Source organism: Gobius niger, assembly GCF_951799975.1.
Source record: "Gobius niger genome assembly, chromosome: 4".
NCBI classification, from domain to species: domain Eukaryota; kingdom Metazoa; phylum Chordata; class Actinopteri; order Gobiiformes; family Gobiidae; genus Gobius; species Gobius niger.
Genome location: NC_136855.1, coordinates 20,341,459 through 20,368,453, shown reverse-complemented (window position 1 = coordinate 20,368,453; position 26,995 = coordinate 20,341,459). Strand labels below are relative to the sequence as shown.

At 39.3% G+C, this 26,995-nt stretch overlaps 1 protein-coding gene across 1 annotated transcript in view; it reads left to right on the top strand.

Annotated features, from left to right (window-relative positions):
* galnt18b (UDP-N-acetyl-alpha-D-galactosamine:polypeptide N-acetylgalactosaminyltransferase 18b) overlaps nucleotides 1-22,374 on the top strand; it is a 76,252-nt gene extending 53,878 nt beyond the window's left edge. Inside the window, exons 7-11 of the mRNA XM_079554610.1 lie at nucleotides 13,044-13,229; nucleotides 14,925-15,062; nucleotides 18,599-18,694; nucleotides 21,015-21,179; nucleotides 22,095-22,374. Of these exons, the coding sequence (XP_079410736.1) occupies nucleotides 13,044-13,229; nucleotides 14,925-15,062; nucleotides 18,599-18,694; nucleotides 21,015-21,179; nucleotides 22,095-22,241 (732 nt within the window). The 3' untranslated portion in view covers nucleotides 22,242-22,374. The remainder of the gene's footprint in view (nucleotides 1-13,043; nucleotides 13,230-14,924; nucleotides 15,063-18,598; nucleotides 18,695-21,014; nucleotides 21,180-22,094) is intronic.
* The last annotated feature ends 4,621 nt before the right edge of the window (nucleotides 22,375-26,995 follow it).

Below are 26,995 nucleotides of genomic sequence, written 5' to 3'. Positions count from 1 at the left end.
CCTGAGAGTTCACCAGGGCTTTCTCCCCAGCACATGTGAGTGATGCCAGAGCAGACGCCATTGTCCCTTCCACTGACATTGTTCAAAGCCGATAAATACTTTAAGTTAATTCATAGTTCAATTCAGCTGCACCACAAGCAGATGGGCTACACAAAGACAGGCCGTCCTATGGGAAAGCTAATGATCACACACACACGCAGATCATTAATGCAGCTGTATCAGTCAGCCTGATAACCGGAGGAAGCGAGGGACAGCTCTGCCTAAAGTGGAAGAAGGAGTTTCCTTTTTCAACAAGCAGTCAAAGTATCCTCGCTAATGATTGAGATGCAACTTGAAGCAGATCGGAGAAATTCATTTTGTGAGTCATTTGAATCACGGAATTCTAATCATCACGACTGATTATTTTGTCAAAATTTTGTCTCTTTCATTGTATATAAACTTGTCTTCTCATTTAAAGGTAGTCTGAATGGTTTCTGTGTTTTGTTTGTAGTATTGTATTTATTCATATAATTTAGATTGTATCTGTGTCAATGATTTGCTTAGTTTCTTTTCAATTTTTGTCTATCATATTTCTTTGATTTTAAGTGTCAAGTACATTTTACAGAATGTGTTTTGTTTTTTGTCTTGTCTTCATCTATTTTGTGAAGTGCACCAGTCCTCCTGCAACCCAACGGCATGATGCTGCTACCCCCGTATTTCAAAGTTGGGATGGTTTTCTCAGGCTTGCAAGATTGGACAAATTTTTATCTCCGTCAGACCACATGATGATGACCACATATGACTCCAAAAACTAAAGTCTTTATCCTTTATTTTATTTGAAAAATTTCTTTTGGAGTAAGTACCCTCTCAGCCCATGTTGGTACAGTACTTGTTTCACTCTGGATAATGACAAACTCTTACCAGGTTCAGCATCTTCACCAGGTCTTTTGCATTTGTTCTTGGGTTGATATTCACATTTCAGACACAGCATGTCCATCTCTGGGACACAGAACCCGCCTTCTCTCTGATCTGTATGATGACTGGTCATTTCCATCATTGTTTTTACCAACGTCTTGAAATTGCACCAAAGGATAAACCAGACTTGTGTTTCCAAGGACATGGCATCGTCATCTGGGCTTTCCCAAATTGTTTAAAGGTATAGTAATCTTAGTGTATGTAAACTTTTGGTTTTGTGAAAAAGTAATAAAAAAAATATGTCAAATTCTATTTCTTTTTCATCTAGAATTTGACAAATAGAAATATTTTTTTATATTTTAATTGATCTAAAAAAAAAAAAAAAAAGTTAATTCTGGTTTCATGTCAGACAGTGAGAAAAAATAACAATAATAGTAATAAAAAAGAAACGTATCTATATATATATATTTGACACCATTTATACTGAAATAGCAAGATCCTGTCAGTCGGCTTCTTACTCTTAACAAGTCATTTCGGGCTTTTGACTGCAGCTCTCAGCATGTTGTTTACTCACCTCGTTTTATTGAACTAGAAGAACTTGCCCTTGCCCAAGGGTTAATGCAGTTTGGAGTAATGGTTTTGAAACTTGGTCTGACACAACGAGTTAGGAGCTATAAGTCTGGAGGACACTGGCTCAGCCACAGCTTGGCACTCCCACAGAGAAGGCTGTGGGGTCTGTCTCTCTGTTTGTTTGTCTGTTGGTATGGCGTCCTCAGAGACAAAGCTTGGTTCAGCAGCAGCTTGTGGCATTGGCAGGCCTTGAAAGAGTTCAGACTGGGGTAAGGGTGAACCGGACCCCTGCTCCGTGTTCACATTTGCTCACAATGTGGATATTGATTATGAATATCAATGCATCAATTAGCATTTCAATAATGCTTAATGAGGGAAAAAATCCTTTATTTATGCATTAGACTTGTACAGTTAACTTTGCAGGGTAGCAGAGAGGCTAGAATTATTCAATGGCTTTACAACAATACTGTATGCGTAGATCTTGTGTGGTCAGACAACAACAATTTGGCAATTCATGACGCTGTAAATTAATAACTGTGTCATATGCTTGATGGCCAGGCAACTTAAGACGCTATAAGTCTTAACTCCATCTTAAATAAACTGTACAGGTAAAAGAAATAGTGGGCCGTTTCCAGTTGATTTAATGTAGTCTCTGCAAAAAGAACTCTTGCTCGTAAATGTTGTGGTATCTTGTTACTTTTCCACCTCTGCTGAGAAGTAATTGCTCCAGTCAGTCTCTTTAGTCGAACACACAGCAAATTGGTGTTGTTGACCCTGCGAAAGAGTTACCAAACAAAAGATTTCCCCAAAATAATCTTGAGATTTCTAATTGTGCCAATAAACCCCACCGATGCCTTCACTGTGTTCAGAGATTTGTATATTATTACTGCTCATGTTGTATTGTTTTGGCCTCTGCATTGGTGCTTTTCCTTGTAAAATGCCTGGTGTTCAAGCTTGCAGTGTGTGAATAACAAAGCGCTGTACAGTAATGACTGGCCGGGTAATTGTAGAAGTCTCATTGAGTTTCATGACCCCGATGCTGCAGGAAATCCAATGAAGCTCGCAGTGTAATCTCAGACCAATAGGACAATCGATGGAAAAGTCTTTTGCCAAACAGAGGAGCAGATAGAAATGTTGCGCCATAAAGGATTTTTAACAAGAATGTTTGATTATTCGTCTGCATATTCTTTTTCTCTGTTTTTGTTACTAACTAAAGTATATTTCAGTTTTGACAGTGGGTAAATTATAAATATATGGTTGTAAATAAAGTGGGGGAACACAGTGCGGTGGTGTAAAAGGTTTTGTTTACAGAGATATTGCCTAAGTTGTTGAAGTTGAATGTTTTTGAAAGTCAAAATAGCTTGTGAATTTTGGTAAAAGACACAGCAATTGTGTTTGTTGTTCAGGAAATAAGATTTAAATAAGATACCAGATTGAATAAATGATTCTGGAAGATTTTAACTTTTGAAATAGTTTAGACAAGGAAAGTTTAGAGCACAACTAAAGGATGAACAACACTGTATGGGTTTTTCTTAGACTGATGTCAATTTTGATTGGCTGATGCCGATATGCAACGCCAATATTTTTATTCAATATTTTTGGCCGATTTTTAAAAATGTCTATACATCTATAATCCTGTGTATGATGCTTCTGAACTGTAACATGAGTCTGTGTTGAACTGTGACAGCAGGGGACGCTTTATTAGGGGCATAGGGCTGATTTATTCAGGACATTCATGTGAAGTAGGTACTTCAGAGGGAGCTCTAACTATCGACCAGATATGTCAGTCGATGTCTCATTAGTACACAAAGTAATACAGGAATGTTAAAAGTAAGCTACATAAAATTACACTTGAATGGCAATAATCACTATAAACTCAACCTGATACGCTCAAAGACACTTTACAATTTCATTTTCAATTTTCATTCACTCCATACTCGGTGGTAAGCTACTATTGTAGCCACAGCTGCCCTGGGGTAGACTGACGGACGCGAGGCTGCCAATCTGTCTGACCACCATCAACCACTCACTCACTCACTCACTCACTCACTCACTCACTCACTCACTCACTCACTCACTCACTCACTCACTCACTCACTCACTCACTCACTCACTCACTCACTCACTCACTCACTCACTCACTCACTCACTCACTCACACACTCACTCACTCACTCACTCACTCACTCACTCACTCACACACACACCACAGTCACCCAGGTTTTCTACTGTTCCCCAATGGTCTCCCATCCAAGAATCAACCAGGCCCTTCCCTGCTTAGCATCCGAGATCTGGTGGGATTGGCGAGAGCAAAGGATGTGCTTTGCCTCTGATCTAATGTTTTAAAGTCTATTCTATGGACAAGGCGAAGCCACTGCAGAGATCTGATTACTGGACTAATATGGTCAGAACTCGTGCAGCAGCGCAAAAGCTTAACTTTTGCGTATGAGAAGAGATACGAAGAGATTGCAGAAGCAAAGGAAACAATAAAATCCAAATAGCAAAATGTGACAGATCATTTCACATTTATACCAAAACTCTCTTTTTTTAGGTGGATATTGACTGGTCTCTCTAAGCCGGACCTCTCAAACTGGCTGTGCTCTGAAAACGTAAGGATTCACTGAAGATAGGGCTGCTGTGCAGAGCTGTTTAACTTGGAGCAACTTGGCCCTTCTTTCAGACTGTGTGTTTGTGTTGGACGGGCCTAGGGTCTGGCTGAGCTCAGAGCCAGGAGCTAAAGGTCTCTGGACACACCTCTGCTCTGTCCTCTGTCCTCTGTCTGTGGAAGCTAAAGTCTGAATTCTCACAGAGGCTGGACTGGACTGGGCACAGATCATGGCACATAAAACGTACTGGCTCAAGGGCGGGCAACGTGCATGACTTAATACACTTTTGGCCAATGTTTTTCTCTGTACTTTACAGAGTCCATGGATTTCTTTTCAGATTAGTTTATTTTGACGTGTAAATAGGTTTAAATTAATAGTTGACTTAATGTTGATCACTGACAGTTGAAGAGCTGTTCCTATGTGGTACGGGTAGGATTGTCATTGTTTTTATGTGGTTATTAATTCATTCTTTTCTATGACGGTTCAGTGGATAATCAGGACCAGTATTCAAGAGGACAGGGGACAACAGGGTAATGGGCTTTAAACTTTAGAGGAACTGTTTCAGCTTCTACCCTGGGAGCAGTACTTTGAGTCAGACCAGGAACCTTGTCTTTGGTGATGTGGTTACGTAGAGATGTATGAAGCAAGTGTCAGTCACTGCATTTGGCATTTACCTTTAAATAATTATTTCTCACACAATCGAGCTGCTAATTTAAGGTCAGTTAGACCCTCTTTCAACTTCGATGTGTGGAGCTCCTCTTTGTTTTGTGCATCGAGAACAAAAGCAATAAAACTCTGTGGATCCTTGCTTTTCTGTAAACTCCCAAGGCTGTTCATTGCACGTTGTATTTCCTGCTCAATTCTGAATTATCCGCGATGAAAGTAGCGGCAGGATATCACACACACAGCAGCGCAGCGCCGTATCCGTCTGGTTTTTCAGTGCAAACATGAGCAGACAGGGCTTCCTGTCACTGAACAGGGACTGGGGGCTTTCAGGGACTGTCCCCATGAACCATTGGGTGCAAAAACGCCTATTGTAAACATTACCGGGCCACATTGAACTATTAATTACCTTAACCCTGTGAAGAATTGTTAGGAATGCTTCAATAGAAAGAAAGGGTTAGGGTTTGATGGGACCACACCTTTACTAACAAATTACCGGTATTCAATAGAGCACATCTGGGACATCATGTCTCGGTCCATCCATCAACGCCACGTCGCACCACAGACTGTCCAGGAGCTGACTGATGCTCTAATCCAGGTCTGGGAGGAGATCCCTCAGGAGGACATCCGTGGTCTCATCAGGAGCATGCCCAGGCGTTGTAGGGAGTGCATTCAGGCACGTGGAGGCCACACACACGACTGAGGATGATACAGACTCGTTTGGAGGAATTTCTACAGAATTTGGATCAACCAGTGACCTGATTTGTCACTTTGATTTTGACTATAATTTTGGATCCAGACCTCCAGGGGCTGAGAATTTGATTTCCATTTATCATTCTTATGTTATTTTGTTCTCAACACATTGCCCTACACTATGAATAAAGATTTTCATCCGAAAAATCGAATTGATTGACATCTAGGATGTGTTTTTTGAGTGTGCCCTAAGTTTTTGTGAGCAGTGTATGTACATATATAACAAACCTTTATTTGCAATGATTAATATTGAAATGCCATTTTAGCTTCATGGTGTGCCCAATGAATAATGTAAGGTTGTGATTCACATGCTTGTCTGTATGGACGAGCACAGTCCTCCTTTACAAATTACATTACATTGGTTTTGCATGTGTTTCTTATTCATGAAGCATTTCCAAGGGTAAATCGAGTCAAAAGAGAGTCAGCAACAGCAGCAATTACGATTGGTATACAGTACTTACTACACGATCATTAGTGGTTTAATAATGTGCCTTTAAAATATCATTTGGTGCAGCCATGTAGAACTTATTCGAATTTACCTCAGCCCAGTACAGTGGTGACTTGTGGTCAATAATAATTACCCGTAGGTTTTTCATTGTGTGTAGGAGTCTTCATATAGAGCTAATGGGTTTGAGAGAGAAACGTGTACCAGTCTCCAATCCAGACATAGCACTTCAGAGTGAGAACAAGCTGCTGACAAGAGACGCATATGAGCCGTGTAAATTTAGAGCACAGCCTTCTCAGCATGTGATACTGTATTACAGAAGGCATTAAGCACAATCCACGGAGATCAAGATAGAGTTCTGTACATGGGGAAATGATTTGTTTAATGCCGAGCTAATGTGAACTGCACATATTCACAGTTTGAGTCCATCTCTGGGCATTATACAATTGCAAAGTTGGGTCCATAACATATTGACAATTTAGACCATATCATTGAATCATCCTTTTCTTTTTCATTCTGCGGTCAGCGTTTGAAAGGCAAAGCAAAATTTGACAATGCGCTGTCCGTTTTTGCTTTTTTCACTTAGCCCTTGCAGTCAGAGCAGTCTTTTCTTTGATGTGCATGGTGCCATTATACTCTGCTAATAAGAAAAAGTGACACAAACGCATTTGGAAATATTAGGGTTTCACTAAAAGCCAGCTGAGGCTTCTGGTGGGATAGATAGACGAGTGGAAAAGAGAGCGGCAGATTTATCTTAAGATACAGAGCCCAAAAATGAGAGAAAAAACTCCTGAAGCAGAATTGCAAATCACAGAAGTGCTCCACGGAGGCCAAACGTGTCGGAGAGATGAGACAGTGTGGCTTTAGCTTAATTTGGTGTTACATGTATTTTTTGGGCTCGGTAGTAACTGTCACGCACCACTTTTTAAAATCAGGATGCCAATCTATTTGCAATGAAATGGCGTTCTCATGTTGGCCTCATATGGTGGAGCGAGATGTGGTTGATAACGACACGCAGAGCTGCAGTATCTTGTTATCTTGTTCCTTGCTAGATTTGAATCGTGATTCATGCGAGCTATTCTTATATCCTGCAAGATCCCTATCATGATTTTTGAATGACAAACCGTCTTCAAAGTGCCCGAAGACTGGCAGTTCGCAGAGAATAACCTTTCGTCATTAGTTTGTCAGGAATGGGTGAATTTTGCTGCTTTCCTCATTGCTAAATTATGCGACATAGGGAAGAACTAGAGCGCAAAAATGGGTTGAAACATTTTTAAACTCTCTGATCCTGTTTTGACTTTTCAGATCTGTTGTTGCTGACACCACTCAAAGCAGCTCAAAGACCTTTTTTAGAACACAAACATGTAAGAGTTTGCTTTAATGTCTGCAGGGGGCCAGGGCCCAAAGCTCCAAAGATAGCACAGAGGCACAGGCACAAACTGAAGTTTGGAAACATGATGCAAACGTCTATCAGGGTGCGGCATGCTTAATATCAGCGGTAACTGTAGCGTTAGCAGTAGCTTCACACTGCACCAAGATCCACTGTCTGTCAATTTGTTCTTGTAAAGCCCAATGAAAAAACAATTTGTAAATCACCTATGAAACAGACAGCCAACAGCGAAATTGACAAACAAATGAAATATCCAAATGTCCATCAGTCAACAGTGATGCAGATGGATGGTTGCTCTGAGCGTCCCATGTCCTGAGATCCTCCTTCTCAGCAAGAGAAGCCTCAAGGAAAACCATGTTGAAAAAGAGATCCATTCCCATCGATGAAAAGGTTAGAGACGAGCTCAGGGCTGGCGAGAGTTCACTTACACAAGTTTAATATTATCTGAATAAGCCATATCGACAATGTGAATAGTTTCAATCAGTCCTGACATCTCATATGTAAGAAATGTATTACCAGTTTAAAAGTGTTATTTTAATCCTCTTAAAGCCCAGGGCAGTTTAGTGTTTACTTATTAGTGTCCAATGACAGCCAGCAAATAAAGCTGTTCACATTACAGTGTGATTATACTGAAGGTATTTAGTCGACGCTCACAGTCAAGCGAAATGATGAGGGCAGCAGACACATTAGCTGAGGCTGAAATGTAATGCATCCACTATAGTAAATGTATTTGAAACTCTCCCCACAAATTATCCCAACCGCAAAAGCAAAATGAGAGAGAAAATTGAGAAAATGTTCACAAAAAAGACCTTGCACTAAAGATGGAAATGTAATACAATTGGGAGAAGTAAAGGAAGTGAGGTATTTTTTCTTGGAGATTAGTTTCAACTTACAAGAAAAGAGAGAAGTGGCGATGTCCCATTTGAGATTGTTTCGATTAAGATTGCCGAGAGAGACCTGGAGGGGTGAGGACCAGACTTTTAATGACGCCGTTGCAGAAAATCTATTTTGCTTCGCACACAAAGATACACTTTTCAACACAGATCAGCCATGACAACACAACCATTGTCAGAGAAATTATCTTAACCACGGCAGCTCTTAGTGGCTGCATAAACAATATTCGGTTGAACATTGCGTCCTAAAAATGATGGAACTGAAACAAAGAGCAAAAAAAAGACATACTACATACATTTTATGGTTGTGATCAGCAAATGGAGAAGATTGCTGTTATGCAGGCAATATCACGCCCTATGCAAAGTACTGAACCTGTACTTTAGATCTATGCAAATGTGTTTTGACATGTACAGTGAGAACCATATGTTTACATACACTTCATAAAAAGGCACATTTGCATTTTTGTCTCACTGTCATGAAATCAGAATTAACTTAATGATTTTTTTTTTTTTAGATCAATTATAATTTTAAAGTTATTTCTATTCTCTCAAATTCTCTCTTCTCTCAAAATGAGAGATAAAAACTACACAATTTTTATAACTTTTACTAAATCATTGTTTGAATCAATGAACCTGACACTTTCAAATGTTTTGAAATTGCACCAAAGGATGAACCAGTCTTGTGTTTCCAAGGACATGGCATTGTCATCTGGGCTTTCCCAAAATTGTTTGAAGGTATAGTATTAGTGTATGTAAGCTTCTGACTTTGTAAAAAGCAACATTTCTAAAAAAAAAACATTTTTTTTAGTTCTAATTGACCTAAGAAAAATAAAAGTTAATTCTGGTTTCATGTCAGACGGTGACGAAAAAAAATGCAAATGTGTCATTTTATGAATTGTATGTAAACATAATGGTTCTCACTGTATGTGATTATCCATAGTTCTGTCCAAAAGAAGTGACTCGTCTTGAGTCAAATAAAGGTGTTGTTAAAGCCGCAGAATAGCATAGCACCTGACAATTATTGAGATCTCGATTACATTTCAATTAATAGCACGACTCTAGTATGTGGAGTTGTTTTTTAGGCTGCTGCTCGTTGCCTGAAGAAGAGTGTATTTCATGTTGGCAGTTTTATTCAAGAAAAAAAAAGTTATTTGCCAATCTTCTGAAGCTCATAGCAATTTCTCATCCAAAGACAATATTGGTTTTATATTGCCACAGCGCTTTTGAGCCACTCTTTCCTCTTCAGCTCTGTGAGAAATAGACAAGCCTCTATGCAAATTATCTGGAGGCCTTGATTGACTATAAAAAAGTTATCTGTTGAAGAAAAATCCAGCGTTTAAAAATGGTTGCCTTTTTCAGCTGTACTATAATGGGAGATTTTTGTTTTGACAGCAACAGGCAATTTCTCATAATTAATTGAAAAAAGCGCCAGACAATTAAAGCTCAGTGGGATTCTCAAAGTTGACAGTGATGAATGGAGAGTAGCTCGGAGCTTTAATATACCCAGAGTGCTTTGCAAAGTGCTGACACCACTCACGACAATTCTCCAAAGTCATGTGTTTATTTTAATCAGCCTGGGCCCCATTACTGTCACACAACGCGGCTAATGTTAGTGTTTCTATCTGAGGCCAGGAGTTTACTGGCCCTGTTGATCTTCTTTTTACTGTAAATCCAGGCCGCACCCCTTTCCGGACCATCACATGACCAGCCAGGACCTATACCAGGGTGTGGGGGGGCCTGGCAGCTCATTTAGCTCAACTTTAAGAAGCATGTAATGGGGACACTGTCGTTTTGAATCTTCTCTGGGCTTCTCTGGCTTGGTACTGTTCATTTTTTGTTTTTTTTCTTGATGCCAGTACTTTAGTGATACTTGGTTTACAATATACCTGAACGATGCCTTTACTAAAATATTTCTTGTATAGAACCTGAAAACAGAACAATAATGTGTAGAAGATCTGCAAAAAAGCGAGTTCATCTCCAAGGTCAAGAAATATGTGGAAAAATGGGGAATAATTTGGGAAAAATTGTGGGAGAATAGGGCAAATATTAGTAATAAAAATTTAGCAAAAATTAGGAAAAAAATGGAAAAAAATAAAATAAAATAAATAATAATAATAATAATAATAATAATCATAAAAAATCAATGTGTGTGCGGGACAGGATAGGGAAAATATTTGTAATAAAAAATTGGCAAAAAGAAATTTAACAAATTGGACAAAACATTGGGCACCAACAGACCAACAGCATCAAACTTTTTTTTTCTTTCAATATTGAATTTTTCTCAATACCAGTAGAACCTGAACTTTTATTTACCCAGCCCTAACAATAAGACATGGCCAAAATATTCACTCCGTCATACATGCTTTGTGAAGAGCCTCAAACGTGCAGTATTAGTCAAACTAAAGTGAAGAAAATATTAATTAAACAACACTATAAGGCATTATATTGATTGGTGATTCATATTACCTTTGAGTTATGTTTATTTGAATCATACAGTGTTACAATTCTAGCCGGATGATAAAAGATTCAAAAGAATAAGAACATCAAGTTAAAAAAAATCAATAGGACTCTGCTGTTTATGAAATGAAAAAGCAGTCAATGAACATAAAAGCCCATAAACTCACAATAGGGATGTCTAAGTTCAGTTATTTGAATCCAGATAGCAGCACATTAACAGCAGCACTGCTTTTTGTGACTGTAAAGACCAATGGTAAACCGCTTTAATTATAAGATCAATGCCAATCACATCGAGTGGAATGAGCAAAGAGTAATTGCTTTGCATCTTTAAATCCACAGTATTATTTAGGTTTTGTTTCCCAAAGTCTGTGCCGGTTGTGCCTTTCAGCCCAAAACAACAGCACAGCATGCCAATTTAGTACATCGCGTTCAGACAGACTCACTTGGGCATCCCAGACTCACGCTATGCGCCGCTTATTTCCGCCTTCTTTCTCTGCTTATGACATATCTTCTGATGCTCCCATACCGTGTGAAGTTGTAAACATCCTCAGTGCTCCTTTTGATTTGCCGTAATGGCTCTATTTCTTCGCAATCAGCAGCGTTGCACCACATATTTTGTTTGTCAGGATTTTTTTTTTTTAATCGAATTATGAATCCAGTTTCTGTTCTTAGGTCAGTGCGTTTTGTTTACATAATTACCAACAACAAAGAAAGTTATGAAGGCAAAGAAATGGAGCCTGCCGTTTATGCCAAGGTGCTGTTTTGTTGATAGTGCATATCTGAGCCTCTATAGAAGTACATATCCAGGTTGGTAAAGTTCCCAGAGGTCTTCATTATGCGACGACAGAGCCAGTAGCTTTTTACCATTAAGATTCAGGTTCCCTCTTGGCAGTAGGAGCTTGGCATTTTTCACTATAGGGACACAGCAGCCGACTGCAGGGAGGAACATTGCACGACTTGTTGATGATGATTGCAGTCCGATGGCCTCGCAATCACCCGCACTCTTACCGGGGATATTTTTTAACACGTATTTTCTCACCAATGCGGCTTGGGTTGCGAGTATGTTGCAGTTATTGTTCAGGGCAAAATGGAGAATAAGTGCAGAAGTCTGAAACATTGCAGCTAAAGCAATGGAGGGTTTATAAAGGTGGCACTGCAATGAAAATTAAAAGGCTACTTAAAGATTTTACCGATAAACGTATTGAACCTGGGTTGCCATAAGCTTCATATTTAGGCTCCAGAATCTGTCACTAATGGAAGCCTGCACTAGGACTAATTGTTACTTGATTGTGACAAGTGCTGGTGGTTTGGAAATGAGAGGAAGTCCTTTTATTCTCTATAGCAAGTTGGTATTATTGATCCAAAATGTCTGTGTTTGCATTATATAAAACCCTCTTTAGATTCTTTGTTATAAAGTAACATTACCATTTTTATCAGAAAAATCAATATTTGGTTTGAACATTTTTGTTGTTCCGGAGGAGGCAAAAATCTTTCGTACCCCACTTTTGATCAATAAACTATGAATAGTTATATGTTCTGTAGGAAGATATTTTCCACTATCTGCATCAAACAATAAGCCACAGCAAATCATTTTCCTCCATCTAACACAATCCTTTGCAGAGTCTTAACTGACTTCATGTGCTCTTTCACCACATGCAGTAAATCTACTCTTTGGTCCTATTCCAGGCAGTTATAATACACAGTATCCGTCTACCAATACATCCTGAATACTTGCTCTATATGAGCTAACATCTCAAGCTGTCTAATTGCTAAAACATCGTACTTTGTCCCTCTGACCTTCTCATTTTTAATTCTATCCATTTTCGTCTCTACCTCCGGTCTTTGAAAAGACACTCTCTGAACTTCACTCTAAAAACATTACAGGTCTCAGCACTGGAATATACCCCTTCCATTTCTGACACAGTTCCTACAAAATCCAACCTGCATGCTAAAGTCTCTTCATCTGTTTCTACACTCTCTGCTGCGCTGGACCATTGACCCCAAGTATCCCTACCTATCTGTAACTTCATCTCTCCCCTGGGGCTCATTCTCACACATTCTGTCTTGCAGTGGCCAATCTATATGGCATCCTTTTCCACATACTCTTGACTTCTGCTATAGTGTTATTTTATTTCATTTATTAGTGTTTCTTTTTTTATTTAACCATAAAAATTGCACTGAGATTAGAAATCTCTTTTGGGGAGTCCAGTACAAGTCTACTGTACATAGACCACCATAGTATTCTGACAATATTTTTAGAATGGCCTAAATGTAACAAAATGTATGTACATGTAAATGGCATTTGGTCCCTTAAACTACGTGTTGAATTTCACAGGCGTACAACATCGTAAAAACACTTTTCATGCTCCTCAGGTCTGGCAGTGCGGTGGCAGTGTGGAGGTGTTGCCTTGTTCCCGTATCGCGCACATCGAGCGCGCTCACAAACCCTACACTGAAGACCTGACATCCCACGTGAGACGAAACGCTCTGAGAGTGGCTGAGGTTTGGATGGACGAGTTCAAGAGTCACGTGTACATGGCCTGGAACATCCCGCAGGAGGTCAGGCTACACAGCATTTTATCACACACAAACATAGATCATTTGAACAAGATGTTTTGTCTTTACCTAATTTTGTCATAATTTCCAACACTGCATACGATTACCATGACAAATGACCCCACCCTCCCACACACACAGTCTATCATTTTTATGCAAATCGTTCAATATGAAAAAGTGCTCCACATGTTTTGCTTATTAACCAAGCTTGGGAACTCCATACATTTACTCAATTAGTAAGTCCTAAAAAACATTGATTATTGATCATTTGCAAATGGCATTTTCCCATTCATCTTAGAAAGCACTTCATATTGTTATATTGACGCTAAAATGGCTCCAAATCTCTCCAAACTTTGAGCACAGTGTAAGATAAAAGTTATGCTGATGGCTGCCACATTGTTCGACCTCCAGACTTGTCCCTTTAATATTGAAAAGAAAGCACAGTTGAGATGCGAAAAGGTTGCACAAAACCCATATTAAAATACAGGAGACACAGCCTGCCTCAGTCATAAATCTGCAGGATTAAAAATCTAAATGTTAGAAGGTCCAGTGTCAGCCGCTCTCATCTGTTCTCGCTGTCTAAGACGTTTAGTTAAATCAGGCCTCTGGGCCACTGCGAGACACAAGACCATTTCTCAACACCTTTTTCCACAATTAAAAACGTGCACTGGAATAAATACATAATAAGGCTGAAACATGTTTTAACCAAGGCATTAATAATAAAATCAAGATCTTTAAAAAAATCATTCATTTTAATGTTCTGCCATATTTAATATTTTTGCAGCTAGATATGAATAAGAAGTCCTGTGTTTTAGCTGTGAACTATTTTTAGTTTGACTCTGTGCTTTTTTTGAGCAAAGAGATTTATTAACATGGAAATGATCTTGTTGTTTTATGTAAAACGTTGCGTACCTCAAAGGCTAAATCAAATGTTTTTCCTGCCTTCGTGCATAATCTGTTTGAATATGTAAATCCAGGTTATGAATAGTTGAACATCTGCAGGCAATTCATTCTGTCAATAATGAGGTGTTTAACAGGGTCCGTACTCAAGAAGCATGAAATTTAGCCCCAGCCTCGTGGTGTAAAGGCAAGAGGAAATTGTCAATGTTAAATGACCTTAGAGAGATTAGTTAGTTACTGACATAAGCAGATACGAATAAGCATTTACGTATCAAAACAGGACAATACATCTCATATTACAGTGGTGAAAGTGGCACATGAAGGCAAGCGGCTTTCTCTGACTAAGGTTGCTCGTTCACTTTACACTTGACCTTGCACAAACTGTCATGGTTTTGTCCATGAACGGGACTCGAATTCTCCTTCACTGCCCACTCATGTCATAGTATGTGGCTGGCTGTGTTTGAGAGGAATCTTATGTAAATACTTGGCTCATCAGACAATCAGTCCTATTATTGTCCTCATAGCAAAAACAAGAAGGCCTGTCTTTTATGCCTTGTTCTCTTACATTATTTCCCATACACCTTTTATGCAGAGACTGATGAATATTAATATAAATATATTTGTGCATTACTGACTGACTGACTGGTTGATTGATTGATTGCATTCCTGTCATGTCAATCTTTCCGAGAGTGGGTTATGCTGCTGTACAGTATTGCCTCTGTGCAGTAACGCTTTTCTTTCCACAAACTAAGAATGCTCATTGTTTCTCTCTCCTATGTGTACTTTTGCGGCTGTCAGGACTCCGGGATAGATATCGGCGACATCTCGGAGAGGAAAGCCCTGAGGAAGAGGCTGCAGTGCAAAACCTTCCGATGGTATCTGGTCAACATTTACCCAGAGATGAGAATGTACAGTGACACCATCGCGTATGGAGTGGTGAGTCCGTCTTCCCTAGTGTTTTCCCAGACGGTCATTTAGTCCTTAGAGCAAAGATGTTGTGTTTGCTAAATCATAATTACAAGAGGCATAGAGGACGTGAGAACGAAAGTTACGTTACATCATGTTTAATGAGATCCAGAGATCCACACGCTTTTTTTCAGATCTATTTATTGAACATACACCAATCAGGCGTAGCTTTATTTTATTTTTTTATTTTTTTAACTTTATTGTGTGGTTTTACATTTCAAATGTGTACATTTTTACATTTCTGTTATTACACACAATATTTAGTGTGTGTGTATTTAGGAAAAAAAAGCTGAAAAAAAATAATAATAATAATTCCTTGTTTTATACTACATCAAAGCTGCCATGTGTTTGAAAAAAAAAAAGGAAAGAGACTCCCCATCATGGGATTCTAATTCTTAAAATGGGTATATTCTAATATATATATATACTGTATATACACCTATATGCAAATTTTTTATCATCATTATTATTTTTTAATTATTATTATTTATTCATTTATTTTATATTACTATATAAATCTGTTTTGGTTGAAGAGAGACCATTTGTTTTGGAACTCAGCTTCTTTGTCATTTATTACATGAGTCAATCTTTCCATACGTTGCTCCAGGCGTAGCTTTAAGGGAAGTTGCTTATTATGTCGCCTTAAAAACACAATTAACATCATAGTACACTGCAAAAAGTAATTTTGAAAATACTATTTTCTTGAAATAAGTACTTTTGTCTTTGATGTGAGAGTCTAATTTCAAGATATCTGTCCATGTGGCAAGATATTTACACTTACACTAAAATAAAAGAAATCACCACTCTTAAAACTAGATGAGAGATCTTAATTTACTTGAAATAAAACTGTTGTTGTTTTATCTTAATTTAGGTGTAAATTAGGGATGCACCGGTGCACTGTTTATACTAATATAAAATAGCCTGCCCCAATCATAGTGTAGAAAATCCAATGATCCTTGTTAAGTCTTTTTCCATTAGTTTATTAATAGATATAACTGATAATTGATCTGTAACATCATGACAAGAAAATATAAGACTTTATTGATCTCACACTGGAGATACAGTAAAAGGACCATTTACTAATTCACTCACAGCAGCCACTTTGAAGAAAAGGGTAAACTTTATTTACCCTTGTTATTTTATTGATTCAATACTTTTAGCACTAATAACTAGAACTCAAAATTGGTTTGGTGAGGAATTGGAAGACCAGAGGCACAGTTCTAGTGAAGGCCCGAAGTGGCAGCCCACAGACCAGCTCCAAAGACCTACAACATCATCCTGCTGCAGATGGTGCCGCATCGTTCAACTATTCAGTGCACTTTACACAAGGAGATGCTGTATGGACGAGTAATGCAGTATTTTGGAATAAGGTGCTGTGGACTGATGAAACTTAAATAAAGTTATTTGGGCAAAACGAGGGCCATTATGCATGGCAGAAAAAGAACACAGCATTCCAAAAAAAACACTTGCTACCTACAGTCAAATTTGGTGGTGGTTCCATCATACTGTGGGGCTGTGTGGCCAGTGCAGGGACTGGGAATCTGGGAAACAAAGTTGAAGCTGTGCCGGGGCTTTCAACAAGACAACGACCCTAAACACTGCTCAAAATCTACTTAGACATTCATGCAGAGGAACAAGTACATCGTTCTGGAATGGCCATCTCAGTCCCCAGACCTGAATATTATTGAAAATTTGTGGTGTGATTTCCATGCTCGGAAACCACCAAACCTGACTGAACTGGAGATGTTTTGTGAAGAAGAATGGTCCAATATACCTTCCACCAGAATCCAGACTCTAATTGTAGGCTGATTTTGTTTAAATAATTCTTGCACACTTTCCATAAATCATATAAACTTTATTTCACTTCTCAAATATCACTGTGTTTGTCTTTCTGATCCAGACAACCATTGATTTATAAAGGGAAAATCATGAAAATTTAAAGGGGTGCCCAAACTTTTGCATACCACTGTATGTAGCGCTCTTCCGTGCATTTTGGTAGTGTCATCAATGCTCTTCATGCACATGATGGAAGTAGCCTGCCAGTCTGCGGCAACATCACCACCACCAATCTTCCTTTAGAAGAACAGAAGAATGAGCATTCACTTATTTTTTGTTTAAATCAGGCTTATTTTTGGCCCTTAGTTACTCCTCTTAAAGATCATAAACCATGATTACTTTTAATTTCTACAAATTCCAATTCAACTGAACACTGAAGAAGGATGAAGCAGGATTTAGAGTGTACCTCTGAAGAAAAAGTAGGTTGGCAATAAAATGTATCTGCCCAAAATGGGTAGTGTGTGAGACTAAAAATGTCACTGTTGAGAACGTAACAGGATTTGGATTCTGGTTGTAAGGTTCTGCTGGTGTATATTAACATTTTTCCAAAAACGGCACCGCCAGATTCTAAGTTGTAAATATCGCAGCCTGCTCTAGGGCTATTGTGCAGTACTGCGTTAGTCAGCGGAGGTGACAGCCAGCAGCCTTCGTGCCTGTGCCTGTATTTGCCCACTCTTCTTGTTCTTCATTTCCAGGTCCTCCTACCTCTCATCACACAGAGACTCCCTAACACACACCGACACTCTGGAGTATCATTCAGCCCGGCTTTCCAAAAGACTATGTGTTTTCTCCAGTGCAGGCTCACAAACAGCTGAGGGATGCAGAGGAAAAATAGGCCAGGCTCATTACGTTCACTTTTCCAAGTGTTTGACCTCATTATGTTATATTTACTGCTTGAGTTTGAGGGCTGAGAGTTGGTTAGTTTTAGAGGTCACGGAGCTGTCATTTCTGTTCAAATTATGTTAAAAGAAATGTTTTTATCATGTCATCGTTATGGTTTGGAATTGTGGAGCAAGTGTCTGCTTCTGGAGTGACACAGTAATTTATAAGACAGACATTTCTAGTCAACAGGGAGCTTATCCAATCCCAGCTGTATTCCTCTAAATTCACAAGTTCACCCAAGTCTCATCCAAATCCAACCAGGCTTCCCACAGGGCACAGCATCCCGAACAATCAGAGACAAATCCTCCATGACAAATGTGAAAATCAGATGAGTCTGCACGTATTACTGTGTTATGCAGTGAAAATAACAAGGGAAATTAAAGTATCCATTATTTATAGTTATACCAAGCTTTAAAAAAAAAAAAAAAAAGATAATAAAAAAATAATAAATACAGCACGTTTACTGAAACATTTAAAACATAAAAGTATTATGTCTTCAGTTTGTGGTACTTGTCTTCACTGAAATGACTGTTTGATTGCTCTTGTAATCTGATGAACTGATTTTGCCTCCTTCATTATTTAATCAGACAAAACGTGCTCTGAGACTAAAACTTTCGAATTTTGTATTTTACTAATTGCCATGACTTTGATAATGACTTCAATTCACTCCGCTTGACTTAACTGTGTGAAGGAAGTCGTTTTGGAATGCAAGGCATCAAAATATCGGCAAATGAAACCAAATAATAACTGGATCTACAGTCTAATCACACTGTGTCCCTGTGCTTCAGCTGAAAAACTCCCAGAAGATCGATCTGTGCTTGGACCAAGGTCCTGACAATGACAACGTGCCCATCCTGTATCTGTGTCACGGGATGACACCGCAGGTGAGTGACAGCTCTGTTTTTCTGAAGGGCACACTTCATAAAGTATTTTGTTTTTGTCCTGTGGCCTTTTACTTTGAGGAAAAATATCACAAATATCACTCTTACTCTGATGCATGAGACCATAAACCAGTGGATTGTTTTAATTAAGGCAGAACGGTCTCTGTTTATGAAACAGCACTTCATGCGTGTCTCACTAAAATGACTAAAATCACTGATTTTGTGGGTCCATAACCCAGTTTATACAAAAGTTTTTTGTTATGCCATTGTTATGCCTTTAGAATGAAGACTTAAGGCATGAGATTCAGCTTTTGCCACATTGCCAACTGCTGCTCAACTTTCATTAACTGTGACACTTTGAGCAGTCACTTTAATGGTGTTTTTAAAGGCCGATGTGGCTCCGCTGCTCCAGGATATGTCTCAGCCACAATAATAGGCAGTTTAAAAGGCTGCAGCATCAGAAAGCCTTGATTATCATTTACTCTGCTGCGCGGCCTCTTCCCACTCCCATCGATCCCTCATCCTATTATGTCGGAGCAGATTGTTTTCACACATTGCTTAACCTTGGTTTGACAGTTGTAAACTTGTCTTATAGACTAAAATGTTTGATCTGCTTTAATCCCTCTAAATACAAATCCATCTCCTGGACATGTTTCACACCCCATACAAATCCATAATGAGCGTTTCTGGGAATCTTTGATCGACAAATTTTCATATAAAACGAGATTTACAAAAGTCTACCCAATATGAAAAGTTGTATACTAAATATGTACCTAGTCTGAGGTAAACCCAGGAAAATCAACAGGATTGCAGTAAAACCAGAATAAGATTATAGATGTGTTTGAGTCTACATATTGTGAATAGACAATGTATAAAGCATATGACAGAAACCTACTGTTATTTTGTTACACACTAATAATAGACAAATACAATATTGCTGAATCTACCGCAGTATTCAAATAGATTTTCATTGTTCCAGGGCATTGTGCTAGATGTGAGGCTTTACAATGGAGAGCAGGACATCAAGATGGCAAAAAAACACACAAAAAACCCATACACTTACACTAAAGGTCTTGTGTGAGTGAGGTGAGTGAGACTCCAGCCAGGAGATAAAAATCTTCTCCAATTGAATAAAATAAATTCATAATTCTTTGTTATTTAGGGTCTGTGCTGAATTGCACAAGGCTAAGACAAAACAGAGCTTTATTTTGCTGCTGTGGTTACACAAGAGCTGCTACAGTGCATTATCACCAACATGAAGCAGGTAACCTTATCACCATCTCAGTAATCAGATCAGTTGGCTGCAAAGAAAGCTTTTATTCTGAAAATTGCATGTGTAAAGTAAAGAGATGAATTGCGATGCTTGAACTGGTTACATTCCAAGCACCTTAAAGAGCCTATAGTTTGTTATTGACATGGGGACAGGCCAGAGTCCTATAGTACAGAAATGGTCTTTCAACTGTTAATGTAAAATGGAGATGTTTTGACTTGGTTTATTGCTCCCTTCTCTGTAATTGCTGAGCCCATCCACATGAAGCAAAACTGGCACAAAGATTAATGTCTTCTTCTTTGTCAGCACAAATGAACTAAGGTTAATATAGTTATACAAAATGTTGTCTTTATTCAGTCACACGGCCCTATGGTTTTAGTGTAAAGGACTCACTAGATTGATTTGGCACGTTTTGTAAACCCAATTACCAACAAAAAAATCATATGTTTCAACATATAGATTTTCTGTAGAACATAAAGTATATATAAGCAGTGATCCGGCAGCTAACATAGTTGTTCTAATGCTCTGCTCTTTACTTTACTCTTCTTACTTTATAAGGACTTTTGCTACCGCCTCTAAATAGGTTTTTAAACCCGCAGCTCTTGTGATGTTCCTGGTTTGCAGTAGGTAGTGGTCAATATCTATCAACGATATGGCAACAGGTGAATCTCTGTTGCTCATAGTGCTGAAAAGGCTGGTTCTGATTGAGAATGCCAGAATATAGAAAGCATTTCAAGGATGCATAATAAGCAGGTGGACACGTGCTGGTATTCCTGATTTGGTATATTTACATTATGACTTTGTACACTCTTTGCTCTACTTGTTTCAGAGCCCTACCTCTTGTAGCTACTCTGATCCATGCCATAATGAACATAAATCAGCTTAATGTATTTGTAATGCGTGTCTGTTCTTTGAGACAAGCCCTGAGCTCATATTAGAGACATGCTTTATTACCTGCAGCTGCGGAGGGTCATTATCTAAATGTCAGTCCCTGTGGGTGAAGCTGCGCCTTACACCGCCCATGTGTGTGTGTGTTTTTGTGTTCTTCTGCAGAACGTGTACTACACCAGCACACAGCAGCTGCACGTGGGGCTCCTCAGTCCGACCGTTGACGATGACGACAACAAGTGCCTGGTGGACGTGAACGGCAGAGCGCGCCTCATCGAATGCAGTTACGCCGCCGCCAAACGCATGAAGATGCACTGGCTCTTCACTCAGGTAATGCAAACGCTGTCTTTATTTATGCACATGATTGTTCTTTTTAAACTTGGCGAGAGGGCAGACATTTGATATATATCAGTAACAACCATATTTATTTTTAATGTTGATCGATCAATATGAGGGAAAAGGCAAACATCAAATAATCTTGCATCTCATAAATGTTTTTCTTACAACACTGAACATCGACACCTGCAGCAGCTTTTCAAATACATATTATTGTTTTTTGTTTCCACACACACAAAAGCAACAACTCTAAAAATCAGTCGGCTTAATCGTTCCTGTGTGTCTCTTGGAAAAGTGCACTGAGCCAGAGAGAGTTGTAATAAAGCAGTACATATAAAAGTTTTCCCTGACCCATCGACAGAACTATTTGTTATATTGGGTGTCTGTTCGTTACTCACGCTCAACTGTCCAGTCTTTGTCATGTTTTATCAGCAAGCGAGGCTTGTCTGCTTTGCTAAACCAGTGCACTGAGACTGTAAGAACAGCTGTATTTTTCATTTGTGATATAAAGTCCCTAACCTTGTACCAATGTTTGTGCAAGTCTTTTGAGCCATATATATTTTTGAACTTTTGAAAAAAATCAAATCAAAGAGTCCTTGTCTCTTTGATAATACATCGTGAAGGTACACTGCGGAGGATTTAGTAGCATTCGAAGTCTCTGTTAAACCTCGGCTTCACTTGAACACAAAACAAACACCATCGCTACTGGCTATTTTAAGATTACTTTTTGTTCAGTTTGTATTTGCGGTTTGCAGTAAAACAATGTTGCTCAATTGGGCCCAGAGAGGATTGTGTATGAATCCTCCAATTGAGCAGTGTAAAGTCTGTTCCACTGGTGCTGCGGAGGAGAGTAGTTATGTGTTTTGCAAGATCCAGAGCATTCCTAACCTGCATCTCTGCTCTTTTCAGGGAGGATCCATTCAGAACAGGAAATCAAAGAGATGCCTCGAGCTTGTAGCCGGCAGTGACAATGAGTTTGGCTACCAGCTGGCTCTTCAGAAATGCACTGGACAGAAATGGTTCATAACAAATGTGCTGTTTAGCAGTTCTTCATGATGGACTGCCAAAGGGACACAGGAGCTCGGCTCTGGCTGCGCACCACTGCACAAGTGCTTGTGTGAGAGTGAAAGACGCCTGTAGCAGAGCGGCTGAACACACTGAAAGCACCAGGATGTCTCCTGAAGAGCATCTCATAATGAAGCAGTTTACTTTGCCTACTCAATCAGCCATAATAGGCAGACATTTTCTTGCCATATTTGAAATGGTGGTCTCTTGTTGTTTAGTCAGATTACTGTTGACTCTAAAGGCGTAAAGGGTCCAATACAATTTTGTACTTTTTTATATTTGCTACTGTGTAGCAGGCTTTCTGACACTGTCTCTGCTGTAATACTGTATTTTCATTGTGTCTCAGGTTCCTAGGATGTAAAGTAATGGCAAAGTGTTGGAATACACCTGAATAAAAAATATTATTTTACAAATGTATCTATACAGACTTCAAGTTTGTAAAATATAGAAAATGACAGCAAAACACTTTGTGTGAATCTGATTTCGCTCTATTCAGTATATGCTATACAAAGAGTCAGTAAGGTGATGTATCCAGGTTGTTTAGAGAAACACAGGGCACCAGCTGAGCTATCGGAGGGGTGAGTGCACCTGGGATAAGACAAGTGCTGCAGCCTGTTTTCAACATGCCAGTCCTCATTACCATCCACAATCTGCACCACACCATAGCATTAAAAATACATGCAAACCCACTTTCATCAAAAGGACACCCCACACCAACTCAATTTAATATATGCAAAGAGAAAGCCCGCACACTGCAACTTTAGAACGAAGCACATCCAACAGAACACTGATGCCATGTATTTTATTTACAATGCCTTTTAAGTCCTTTGCTGGATTTTTCTTGCCGTATATGAATGCACATTGGCTTAGCATCCCACATCTACATTAATCATCCATGGTGTGTTCTGCTCAGCTTGTACAAACAATGAGTAGAAATGAGCTTATATCATGTTGGCTTCGCTTTGAGGCATTACATTCTGCAACAAATGTGTGCCGATAAAAAATCCAGCTGTAGCCCACAATGACAGAGCTGCGGAGCTTTTTCTGTCAGCAAATGAGTCACATGCAATATGTCTGCAAGGTGCTGGCCTGATTTAGACGGTGATAATATGTCTGACTCTGCTAGCATTTGCAAAATGACTGCCATTTTCCTCACCATGGAAATGAGACGCAGCCGATAGCGGGGACATCTTCAGAGCAGCTCATCAGAATGTCAGGGCAAATGAAGATGCTTTGTTCGGAAATGTATCAAAGCTAAATTACGCTGATGTATTTATCTTCAACATGGAAACATCTTTTGATAAATTTGGTATCAGTCGCTTGCACACCGGATTCAATTATTGGCTTTTCCACATAATCTCGGACATTCATCCATTCATTTTGCCCTTTAACTCCGGTTGCCAAATGCTCCTTCTCATTTTGTTTCCTAAACCTGCACAGCTTGGTGCTCCAGTCCTAACCAAGATCCTGGCTCAATATCTAGAGAGAGGTCCCCGGGTGCTGCACTGCTGATAAACTGCCTAAAAACTGAAAAGCTTAAGAGCTTAAAAATATTAATGCATAAAGTACAGTCATTACTAGCATGAGCATTAATTCTCGTGCAAAGATTTCCAGAGATTATGTGCTCCGGATCTTTCCAAGTCGGCTTTCGACATTTCTGTGCTTGATGAATCATATTTTAGATGGATATTCTTTTTGTTCTGAACACAATCTGCAAACATTTACCCATATAGTAGAGTATAAAGTCAACAAGTATATTTGAAGAATAAGAAACTCCTTTTCTCCAGCAATAATGCAACTTGACCACCACCATTACTGCTATACTTTAATAATTTCTATTATTATTGCAGTATCCTGACGCCATTATCTTTGCCATACAAACAACCCTTTAAAAATAAGATACCACAGTCTTCCAGTACACTCCTTTGACAATGATCTTAGCCGCTCTGGTTTCTATCTTGCCCATTCTGTCTGTAGTGTCTGCTATTCATTCTTATGGGAGAGGGATCTGAGAGGCGACTCATCACGTCCTGTCATTATTTCTGCCCCTGTCACCACAACATGAAACATTAAGGCACATATTCTTGGCACGAGGAGGAGCCCCGTGATGGAGGGAATGAGGCGAGATTTGAACACCATATGGCGCAAAGGAAGAGGCTTGTCGGGAGCGTGAGGCTCGGCGTGCTGTTTGAGATACAGGGAAGAGTGTGTGCCTGTTGTGTCTGCTGCAGGGGAGCCACAGGTAACACAATGTACTGCAATCTTGTGCCAAAAAAGTTAGTTATTTCCAAATCATTCTCAAGTTTAAGTATAATCTTGGTTGCAGTAACTGTAATAGTGCTGGAATTACTCATAGACATTTCCATCATATTACCGTGCTTTGTCTAAAATGGCATTTAAAGCGGTATTAAGTAACTCCTGCCCCTAAAGGCCATAAGCGCCACTGCAGGTGTCGTAGCATGTTGCAGTTTTTACTCATTAATTGTCCATGAGAGTAAATACTACGCTGACAGAAAAGACAAAGGGAGAGAGGGATATTGGATATCCATTTACACAATGGACGTAATTTTTTTCACTCAACAAGGCTGTAAATACTGTTAAAAGGTACACCGCGTAACATTTTGGACAATACTGTTGCCGGCAAAAAAAAAAACATGCTCCCAATGACCAGGTCAACACAGAAAATGCTATTACTGCAGTGGGTAATCAAAGAATAGATTTGGATGAGGACCAAACCTGTTTAAATCTCAAATTTAGTCACATCTCCATGGAGACGAGCTGGAGAGGTACCCACTCCTGGTAAAGTTTACAGTCATGTCTTAGGAGAGGTGAGCCTCATAAATGTGCGTTTGTGCATTTATGAGGTATTTTTCAATGATGAAAATATCTGTCATAAAGTAAACACTTGTATTTCAATTTTATTTTTTGAGTAAAATTCTACATGGTGCGGCTTTAAGTGGCACTAGCCCGCAGCTAGCTTTGCCTGTTAGCTTCTTCTTCGTGGTTAAGTGTGTATTGGTGACTCCGACCTGTAGGCAGCGAAGTTGCAGTCGTGGTTTTCTGGTCGGAGACACCAGGGGGAGATGAAAGACCCATCAACACTTGTATTACCCCCAGAGTGACTACAGAAAAGATTTATGAATGTAAACAAGTTACTTAGTACTGCTTTAAGTGGCAGTACCCCATAGTACCCCAAGTACCCAGGCTTATTCCTTCTAAAAACATATATTTCTATATACTGTATATTTTAAGAATACAGTGCTCCCCCCTCACCAAGGAGTCATATCAGGCGCTCCTACGCATCTAAATGAACATAAGCCTTTCCTAATCTAACATGTCTGGTCCCTCACTATCTCAGGTTAGAGGAGGAAGCAGATTTACCGGAACAATGTGAGTGGGTGTGCAATCCTTGTCTTCAGCTAAGCCCAAACGCTTCACATGTGGATAAATGTCACTCCTAATTGTTTTCTAGTACGGTGAAATTTCACGTGTGACTGTGTGTTGCTATGGTTACATGTCCAAAAGAAAAAAACTATACAGCCTGTCATGCTCCCGGTCGCCTCCGGCTATAGGTGAGTGCATGAACCGCGAAATACCTATGAGCTTATAATTGCTTTGAATGCAGATGTAATTTTAAACTTCAGCCTTTTCTGTTCTTGCTTGAACGCTTTGACCTATGAAAATGAAGATGGCATATCTATTCATGTTTGCGCACATCAGAATGTGATCTATGGTGCAGCACTATGATGGAGCGGAGATTAAGGGAATCAGATTTAGCCATGTGATAATAATGTTAGCTGCAGTTACAGAGAGAAATGTAATGAGCTGGTAATCTCAGTAATGAATTTAAAAGCCTCTAAAAAAAAAAAAATCAGTTGCTACACAAGCTCCCCGTGAAGGCCCCCTGTTGCGTCTGATAGCCTTCTTCTGCTGATGAGAAAAGGCACTGCAAAGTTTTGCCGCTTCTCAAAGCCACACTAACATGGGAAAAATTCCACATCATTTTGGGAGGGGTTTCTTGTGGCACATGAGTTCTCTTTTTTATTATACAGTATAGAGAGAATTAAGTTGGTTAGCACTTTTAATATCAGAGTAGGGTTGCCATATAAAACAAATAATTGTATTATCATTATGCTAAATTATTGCAAGATATGGCCAAAAATGCTGACACTACATACTGCTTTAGAAAACTCTAAACAATCCTACAACCAATAGCTCCAGTCCTTTCATTACAATTATTACAACTATTATATTTTGGTCATTATTTGTCTTTTTGGTTAGCACACATTCACAAACACATCCTCATTAATTCTCCAGTGTACAAACAATTCCTTGTCAGACAGACAAGGTATGGGGGCGTGAAGTGCCTTAGCCATGGACAGCAGTATGCACTGGATTACTGGGTGAACCACTGCCTCTCCAGCCACTCTCTGTATCCAAGTAAACCCTTTTCCCAATGACATGGTCTTTGGGGCACCAATTAAAAGAGCACGTACCCTCAGACTGTGCAATATTATGAAAGAGTACTCGTGCTCTTCAAGCAGCTCGCTCCTCTCGAAAAAACACATTATTGTAAATCATCATATGTCACAAACCAATCTTTGTAAATTCAATAAGCGTTAACAAGCGAGACTATATCAGCGGTGACACTTTCTCCATTGCCATTTGTGTGATTTGTGACGGTGATGGATGACTCGGCAGGAGCCAGAGTCCCCATGGATCAGATCAGACCCTGACAGTGGGCA